The sequence below is a fragment of the Neophocaena asiaeorientalis genome, unplaced genomic scaffold (assembly GCF_003031525.2).
Source record: "Neophocaena asiaeorientalis asiaeorientalis breed wild unplaced genomic scaffold, Neophocaena_asiaeorientalis_V1.1 scaffold93, whole genome shotgun sequence".
In the NCBI taxonomy this organism is placed as follows: domain Eukaryota; kingdom Metazoa; phylum Chordata; class Mammalia; order Artiodactyla; family Phocoenidae; genus Neophocaena; species Neophocaena asiaeorientalis.
Window position 1 is genome coordinate 3,136,000 of NW_020174273.1, and position 9,618 is coordinate 3,145,617.

The 9,618-nt window shown below is 37.8% G+C and overlaps 1 protein-coding gene across 1 annotated transcript in view; it reads left to right on the top strand.

Moving 5' to 3' along the window:
- Window positions 1–8,684, top strand: part of TARS1 (threonyl-tRNA synthetase 1) — a 24,257-nt gene extending 15,573 nt beyond the window's left edge. Inside the window, exons 10-19 of the mRNA XM_024755784.1 lie at window positions 830–928; window positions 1,944–2,110; window positions 3,076–3,238; window positions 3,344–3,481; window positions 3,841–3,918; window positions 4,037–4,137; window positions 4,236–4,340; window positions 5,898–5,970; window positions 7,535–7,649; window positions 8,082–8,684. Of these exons, the coding sequence (XP_024611552.1) occupies window positions 830–928; window positions 1,944–2,110; window positions 3,076–3,238; window positions 3,344–3,481; window positions 3,841–3,918; window positions 4,037–4,137; window positions 4,236–4,340; window positions 5,898–5,970; window positions 7,535–7,649; window positions 8,082–8,230 (1,188 nt within the window). The 3' untranslated portion in view covers window positions 8,231–8,684. The remainder of the gene's footprint in view (window positions 1–829; window positions 929–1,943; window positions 2,111–3,075; window positions 3,239–3,343; window positions 3,482–3,840; window positions 3,919–4,036; window positions 4,138–4,235; window positions 4,341–5,897; window positions 5,971–7,534; window positions 7,650–8,081) is intronic.
- Window positions 8,685–9,618: the final 934 nt, after the last annotated feature.

Consider the following 9,618-nt stretch of genomic DNA (forward strand, 5'->3'; position numbering starts at 1 on the left):
AAAAAAAAAAAAAAAAAAATGTGGAAACTTAAGTCCCAGGAAGATTCATCTGCTTGTTGCCCAAGATGACATAGCAAGTCATTGATGGATTCTGTGGTGTCCTTTTCTTTATTCTTCTACCCCTGACTGTTTTCTAAGCTGTCAGTTGGGTTTGGTAAAAATACTCCCTTCTAGAAGAGTGTTTACTCTGTGCTGGGCGTCAGGTCACGGCTGTTAGGTTGCGAAGTTTGAGCACAGGCAGCATCCACTGTCCTGTGCTGCTGACTGCCTGAAATAAGATCCAGCAGGAAGGAGGCCAGCAACAATTGGTGGGGTCCCTCCCTGAGGACTTGGGCATTTGGTGGGCAGGAAGGTAGGAGGGTGTGCCTCTTTCACCATGACCCAAAGTTAGCCAACTTCTTCTCCATCTTCTCTTTCATTATCAGTGTCTTTTTCTCAGTCTCCTTCCTGCTGTTCTTACTTTAAAAAAAAAAGAAAGAAAGAAAGAAAAAAGGGAGGGAAGGAGGGAGGATCTTTGAGCTTTGAGGAATTAAGACTCTGAGAGCCCCTCCTGTGCATAGTAGAGGAGAACTAAGACCCTTGCTCGTGTGACTCTTGGGTAAACTTGACTGGATTCAGGAATGTAACAGTCAGAGAATGTCAGAGAATGTACTTGTGCTAAGTGGTAAAGCACCTGCAACACCAGAAGTGTCAACATGTTTTCCTTGATTTGGGAATGGCACCAATTAAGATATGAAGCATCATGACCGTATTCTGAACTCAAGAACCCTGAAATTTATGTTGATATTATATACATATATAAACTTTCTTTTGCTTTCGTTTTACCCAGGACCAGGAACTATATTTCTTCCATGAACTCAGCCCTGGAAGTTGCTTTTTCCTGCCGAAGGGAGCATACATTTATAATACACTTATTGAATTCATCAGGGTAAACCATATTCATTACTTTCTTCTGTAGATTTAAGACATAAGTTGATTTTATTAAATAAGATCTGCCGAAGGGAAAGATAATCTTTTGTTTGAGAAGAAACATTTCAAATAATAAATGAAAATGGACGTATTAGGTTTCATAAAATGTTGAAAAAATTCTTTCCTTCTAATACATGATCTTGTCCACATACCTGGGTGTGCACGCATGAGACAAGCTGGTGAGCCTAAAGTGGGGCCTGTAACCCTTTACACAGGAGCTCTGTGGCTTTCCGACCATTCATTTGTATTTTCCTAGAAAAAGCAAGTTAATCTTTACATTGCTTTTTTTCTTTGTAAACTATGAAGTGTTTCAAGCATACATTTATAGAGAATAATACTGCCAACATCTCTGTACTCCCACCTAATTTAACACATAACTGCATTGGGCTATATTTGCTTCAGATTTTTTAATTGAGGTAAAGTAATACATATATAGTAAGGGGAAAAAATCCTCCCCTTTGAGAGCCCTTTCTGATCCATTTCCCTCCTTTCCTAGAAGAAACTACTGTTTAGAAGTTAGCATGGTTGGATTCTTTTTGTCCATGTTATTTTTACATCTACCCCATAAATATGTACCCTAAATTATAGTGTTTGTGTGCTTCAAACTTACATACGTGAAGTCTCATTGTATATCAGTCTGCACTGTGATTTTCATTTTAGATAGGTACAGATCCAGTTTGTTTCCAGTTGTTACGTATTAGTCTGTCATATAACTACCACAGTGTTCATTTCTTTACTGGGGGACACTGATGTAATTTCCCATTCTCCCGTATTACCAGCTGTGCTGCAGTAGCCTTCTTATGTGCGTGTGCAGGGGCTTCCTCTTTGGTGTATACCTCCAGGTGGAGCTTCTAGATTATAAGATGTACATCTTGAACTTTACTAGATAGTATAAAATTGCTCTTGAAATTTTTACTTCCACAGCAGTGTAAGCATCTATTCCTTACACAGGCATTGTATTTGTTTTCTAACAGAGTGAATATAGGAAACGAGGATTCCAGGAGGTGATCACCCCAAACATCTACAACAGCCGACTCTGGGTGACCTCGGGCCACTGGCAGCACTACAGCGAGAACATGTTCTCCTTTGAGGTGGAGAAGGAGCTGTTTGCTCTGAAACCCATGAACTGCCCGGGACATTGGTATTCTGCAATTTTGAGTTTCTAGCAAAGATTTTCTTGCAATCAGTCCCAGATTGTTTTCCCTCCTTTGAAAGTATTTTGTGAAAAACAAATTATGTAATCAGAAGAGTATTTAAATGCATCATCATTGTGGTGTTGTAACATCTTCTGTGCCCAGCTAGATCCTCAGATCTACAGATAGTCAAGAATGGAACTGGGGTAGCAGCAGTGAACAGGCAGAATACAGAACAGGGGCGACTGAATATGGGGCACAGCAGATTTTTTTTTTTTTTAAAGAAACGTATCAAAATCTTCTGCTGATGAATTGACCTCCTTGGAAAATCTTCCTTGCCTTGAGGCCGTTCACTTTCTATCCTTGAAAGTTGGGTGAAGAGCAGCGTGGCGGCAGACTAGGGAGAGCTGTGGCTGTAGGTAGCTGAGTCATCGCTCCTAGCACTGCTCCCAGTAGCAAGACCTCGAGGACAGAGGGCTGAGCCAGAGGAGTCTCCGCGTGGGGAGTAGCTTGTAGGTCAGGGAACCAAGGTCAAGTTCATTCTTAGTTTTCCCAGATTCTTCAAAGTTTCTGAAGCACTTTCAGACTAAGAGGGAACTGAAGCACTTTTGAGAGCAACAAGTGTACAGACTGCTGATATAAATGATTTGTATATAGCTAAGATTTTCTTTAAAATATGAGCCTTACAGGCAGTCCTCAAATTAATAGAGATAGAGCACAAGGCTATGACTCCAGACTTACGGGAATATATTTTGAATTTTCTCTTAGCTATAGATGGTTGTATTGTAATTTATTTGCTACTTTATTCGTGCAAGTGCTTACACTGTTGTATGAAGGCCAGACTTTGAAAAATGTTGTTTGTGTGAACAACTAGAACCAGTAGCTTTTGACAGCCTTCCTTAGAGTATTAGAGAAGCAGTTTTATTCTTGTGAAATTAAATATCAGTGGATTTTACTTTTCTGTTTTCTTTAGCCTTATGTTTGATCATCGGCCAAGATCCTGGCGAGAGTTGCCTCTGCGAGTAGCTGATTTTGGGGTGCTTCATAGGAATGAGCTGTCGGGAGCGCTCACAGGACTCACTCGGGTACGAAGGTTCCAGCAGGATGACGCTCACATATTCTGTGCCATAGAGCAGGTATGAGACGCTGGGGTGAAACACGTGGAAAAGAAGTGTCACAAAACTTGAGGAAAATTAATGACCACTGTGTCCCTGTTTTTTGTGTTTTTTTTTAATTTAAAGATTGAGGATGAAATAAAAGGGTGTTTGGATTTTCTGCGTACAGTATATAGCATATTTGGGTTTTCTTTTAAACTGAACCTGTCTACTCGTCCAGAAAAATTCCTTGGAGATATTGAAGTATGGAATCAAGCTGAGAAAGTAAGTGGTGATTTTCAGCGTGCTTCAGTGTTATTTGACTGAAATTGGCTTGCGCCATAATGTGATAAAGTAAAACCTCTTTAAGTGGATAAAAGCAAAAGAAAATTGGAAATGGTTTCTAGGCTTGTATAAGCTAGTTTTTTTTCTCTATGGTTTTGTATTTTAGAAATGGTTGAATGTTCTTTTAGTCATCAAGCTGTAACCTTTAAAGGGGTTTGTGTATGAGTATGTCTAGGTGGACAAAATGGTAAAACAAAGAATAGTGACACATGAAAGTAGTTGTAGTATTTTTAGTCTCAAATTAGGCTGGAAGAAGTTGCATTTGAACAGAAGTTAAAATCATTTTGCTTTATCCTTAGCAACTTGAAAACAGTCTGAATGAGTTTGGTGAAAAGTGGGAATTAAATCCTGGAGATGGAGCTTTCTATGGTCCAAAGGTCAGTACCAACGTCTATTTGAGAGTAATATGTCTTTCATTTTTGGGTGAAGAAGAGATTACTTTAAAATAAGTTTTAAAAAATTCAACCCTAATACAACCCAATCTTTGCTTCTTAGATTGACATACAGATTAAAGATGCCATTGGTCGGTACCACCAGTGTGCAACAATCCAGTTGGATTTTCAGTTGCCCATTAGATTTAATCTTACTTTTGTAAGGTGAGTTTCTAGTGTCTGCTCTGAATATTCTTCTTCAAGGACGTATCAAGGAATATATATATATATAAAATAAAGCAAAACAAATCTTTTCTTTCTAGCCATGATGGTGATGATAAGAAAAGGCCGGTGATTATCCATAGAGCCATCTTGGGGTCAGTGGAAAGAATGATTGCTATCCTCACTGAAAACTATGGGGGCAAATGGTAATTTTTGTCATTGTTTCCTTCTGTTTTTGTCTGGACCGTGTAAACTGACTGTCAGAAATGTCTGCTGTCCAATTTAGTTATATGATGGAAAGGAAGAATGATTCTAGTTGGTCACTTCTAATTAATGATAAGTGTTCACTAAAAAGTAAGGAATCACAATCTAAACCCAAACTTTTTAGCTCTATGAATGTTTGTTGTGAGTAATTATTTTTATTTTAGCACTTGATTTGTTTGAATATTATATAAATGCTTTCTAACTAGGAATTATTATTCAGTAAGAAGCTTATTGTTTTGATTGCTTTTCAAGTAACTTTGGGAATTTATAAAAGTTTGATGTTTTTGTCTGAGTAAACAAGAGTAGGCTTTTAGCAATACTTTGTTCAGTGTTGCTGATCATAATAAACAAGTATTTTAGACTCTGTAGAAGCCAAGGTTTTTTTTCTTTTGATTGAAAGTACAGACTCCAAACTGATCATCATTTTTGTGTCCTATTTCTAGAAGCTTATGTTTCTACTGGCAAGATATAAGCACATGACTTGCATTTTATTTTCTAAGCAGCTTTATCTGGGCCCACATTTTGTAAAGGCAGTTGAAAACAGCACATGGTTACAAAACACCCATTTTGTAGAGCCTGACAGACTACACTGTAGTCATCTCAGTTTCATGTGTAATTTGGTTACTTCAGACATGGGGTGGGGTGGCGGTGTCATACTTGTAAATGAAATAAGCTAATCTCCTTTTAGTTATATTTCATGAAATCAGATCAAATGTGGGCAGTATTCTCTATGCACAGTCTAGAGAATAGGGGGATCCTCAGATAACTGCTCTACGATACCTGTAGTAGGTGGGGGAAAAAGCCCACAGTTTGGGTAGAATTTAGTGCCTACTCCAGCCTTTTCCCTAATGTAACAAAACAACTTGAACATAGAGGAGTGACCAAGAGAAACACTGGCCTGATGTGTGCAGCATGAGGAGGGGTTAGACACCTGAAATACCTGAAAGGTAGAATTGAGGATGGGGTCACCTTTTAATAAGCAGTGAAAACACACTCATTTTTACCAAGTACCATCACCAGTTATTATCGGTTCCAATTTGTTGAATCCTGCAAAGTGGATCTTGAATAAACTGAAGGTACAGCTTTTGTCCCCCAGTGAAGAAAAAGTAATAAAATAACACTTGAACAAAATAACTTTTTGAGTAAAATAACTTGAATCACTAAGTGTTTCTTAAACTATGTTAAGCCCTCTGGCAGCAGGCATATGGTGTTCTGTTACCTGATGCGTTGAGCTATGGGCTGTAGTCCCTGCCCTCTGTTTGCTTTGCTATATCTGCTTAGCAAGACAAATCTTAGTTACAGGTTTTCCTGATTTAGGGTTAGTTTTCTTCTCCTGAATCTCCCTTTAGTCCTTTTTGGATATTGAAAAAAAGCCAAGTTTTTTAAAGTGGGCCTTGCATGTTTCAGGAAATGGTACTGAAGAGTAATCTAAGAAATGTGCCATTCTTGTTAAGGAAAGTGCCCAAATCCACATTAAATGTTTTTAATTTCTTCTAAAGGCCCTTCTGGCTGTCTCCTCGCCAGGTAATGGTAGTTCCAGTGGGACCAACATGTGATGAATATGCCCAAAAGGTAATCCTTAAGTATGACTTACTTTAAATTTAAGAGCTGTCGCTCAGCTTTTCAATCTCATAAACTACGTGTATTCTTGGTAAATCAAGCTGCTTGTGATATAGAGAAATGTTTCTATTTTCAGTCTGTGGTAAGCCTCAGTAGATCATATTACCTGTTCAATGCTTTTTTATGTGGTTCCATGGTTAGTAGACTTAGAGAGTGTTTTGTACATATTTGTAGTTTTTAGTTTTTAGCATTAGTAAATAGCAAATGCCTCAGTATGACATGTAAATTCAAATGCATAGAGCAGTTTAAACTGCTCTTTGACTTCAGTAATTTTGCTTTGTTTCTAATGCACATTTCTTTAATTTGAAACTTTTTTTCAGGTTAATGGCATGACAGAGCAATGTTTGCCTTACCTACCAAAAAGCTACCTTACTAACAGATGTACAAATATCCATTCATACTTCATACCTTAAAGACTGGAACACTCTGTTCTGTTGTAGCAACAATTTCATACTAAGGAATTTCAAATTATCAAAAGCTGATATTAAAAAAGCATTGTTTCGTAACTGGCAAAGTAATAAATTGGCTAGTTAAAACAGACAAAAATCTAAATATCAATGAGTAACATTGTAACATCAAAACCACCATGTTTTCAGGTCATCAGAGTAAATTGCACTCGGGTCTCAACTGTCTTTAAGAAATAAATGATCATTAAGACAGCTGATAGGCAAACCATTCAAGATATACTGTGTTCCTATCACTGCACATGGTAGTTTTAGTTAGAAATGATCAGAATCAGCTATGCTCCATGTTTAATGGATTTTACTTTATTGTATTTGCATTAAGAAAGCTCACACAGTAGGAAGAAAGTCTGTATTAGTTAACTCACTTTTCAACTGGAGATAGTACTGTCTTTCTCCTTTCCATCTGGGGGTGGAGTAGCGTTTAGAATTTTGTGGGGTGGATTTTGGTTATATTGAGTGGACGGGAGGGTGAGCACTGCTATTGATACTTAATGACTAGAGACCACAGTTGTTAAACAGCCTAAAATTACCAGGCTTCCTCCCCGATTACAGAATAGCTCAACTCACGTGTGCAGAGGACGCGTGTTAAAAAAAAAAAAAAAAAGACACTGGTGCTTTATTCTTTAAAATAGGTTACAGTTGAGAGTGAAGTCTTATCCTGGCACTCTAATAAACTAAGTAAGAACCCTTCTGAAATTTGCATACTTATAAAATCCCAGGAGGTTCATTGGTTAATGATCACTAAGGCACAACAACCTATTAGTGAAATAAAAATGGTTCATTCAGATCTTTTTGTCATATTAGTGGTAATCGGTTGTCAGATGGATGGAAAATATAAGCTAGTTTATTTAATTTAATTCACAATTTATCTCTCGAGCAGAGTATATAGTTTTGTAGTTCTAAGTCACAATAATATATGCTTCAGTATATCTATTAACATTCCTTTTTAATGCTGGCATGATTATCCAAATTGTTTGTTAAATAAAAATATTTAAGATCAAAATATAATTCTGATTTTAGATCTGAAGAACCCTCTATCTCTATTTAAATAGGTACGGCAACAATTCCACGATGCTAAATTCATGGTGGACATTGATCTGGATCCGGGCTGTACGTTAAACAAGAAGATCAGAAATGCACAGTTAGCACAGTATAACTTCATCCTAGGTAAGAAAGGAGACTCACCAAAGAAAACCTGCCAACCTTTAGGAAAACTTGAAATGCTGAGACTTAGGCTTAAGAGAACTGCGGTCATCAGTAGTTCTTTCCAGTCCTGATCTCAAACTGTATGTTTGTTCCATTGATGTAACACTTTGGTTTTAAAAAAGAGTACTTAAAAGGTTTGTCTAAAAATCTCCCCTTCACCTCCTATTTTTTCATATGGTGAAGTTTTATTAAGTTGGCTGGATTAAGTGACTTGGTAAACACAGCAGTTCTAGTCATTGCAAAATGGTGAGTTGGGGTTTTTTGTTTTGTTTTTTAATGACTAGATTTGGTCACCTGTACATTTTAATGAATCAGAAGCTACAGGGTGGATTTCTGTTCCAATATTCAGTAGGAGTCCTTTCACCTAACAAAGCTTTGTGGGTTTTGGTTTAGTTGTTGGTGAGAAAGAGAAAACCAGCAGCACTGTCAATATCCGTACCAGAGATAATAAGGTGCACGGAGAACGTACTATTTCTGAAACTATCGAGTGGCTCCAGCAGCTCAAGCAGTCCCGCAGCAAACAGGCAGAAGAAGAATTTTAAGGAAGAACTTTGCCCAGATTGGCTCAATGGAAAAGGATGAGCATGTTTCCATAACAGTAACTTTGTACAATTGAAAACATCAGCTTCTACTGACCTTGAAATAGTTTGGCAGAGTCCGCAGAGATGAATGCAGGATCAACCTTTTTTGACCTAGACAGATTTTAGAAAATATGTATTTGAAGGAGTTAATTAAAAGTGACACAGTAAAGTGATTTTATTCATTAAATTTCTGAGCACTGGAATAAAAATATGAGGAATGCTCTGATGTAATGTGGAAGAATGTTTTTGTAAATTTAATACAGCTAAAATAAAATTTTTTTCAAATTTGATTAATGGAAAAGAAAGATTAGAATTGGATTATGATCTAGAAATAAAAACTTTTATTCATGTAAGTTTCAACTGCTCCGTCCCTCGTGTCCATGCACACCTACCTGGAATAAATGGCGTGATTCAATACTTATCTTTCATCTTTTATAATACAAATGATGTAAGTTGGGTGGAGGGGTAAAATCTGTAGTGTACTGCTGTTCTCAAACTGGGGTATGAACCAGGTGCCTGCTTCTCAGTCACAGGGTGACACCGTGGAGGAATGTCACTTAACTGTTTTGCGATGCAAACCTTTTAAAACAAATTAAAACCAACCGTGAAGCTAATTTAGAGTAGATTTGCACAAATTTTTAAGAAGGATGAGTCTTCAAAGAAATGCATGCTTCATAGATGTAGAGAACAAACTAGTGGTTACCAGTGGGGAGAAGGAACAGGGGAGGGGCAATAATAGGGGTAGGGGATTAAGAGGTACAAACTATTAGGTATAAAATTGGCTACAAGGATATATTGTGCAACACAGGGAATATAGCCAACATTCCATAATGAATATAAATGGATTATAACCTTAAAAATTGGGAATCACTATATTGTACACCTGTAACTTATATAATACTGTACATCAGCTACACTTCAGTTAAAAAAAAAGAAATGTGTGTTTATGGCAGACTGTTCTGGGCCATAGAATCCTTTATACAAATTCCCTGTTGTCTCATAAAGGATAATTTATGATTTTTTTTTTTAAACCATTGAATGGTGTTTGGGAGAACACCACAAAATAAGGAATTTCTTATGTGGATACATATCAATTCCTCTTTAGTTTTTTTTGTGTGTGTGGTACGCGGGCCTCTCACTGTTGTGGCCTATCCCGTTGCAGAGCATGGGCTCCGGACACGCAGGCTCAGCAGCCGTGGCTCACGGGCCCAGCCGCTCCTCGGCATGTGGGATCTTCCCGGACCGGGGCACGAACCCATGTCCCCTGTGTCCCCTGAATCGGCAGGCGGACTCTGAACCACTGCGCCACCAGGGAAGCCCTATTTTAAAAAGACAACATCTTGTCAGTT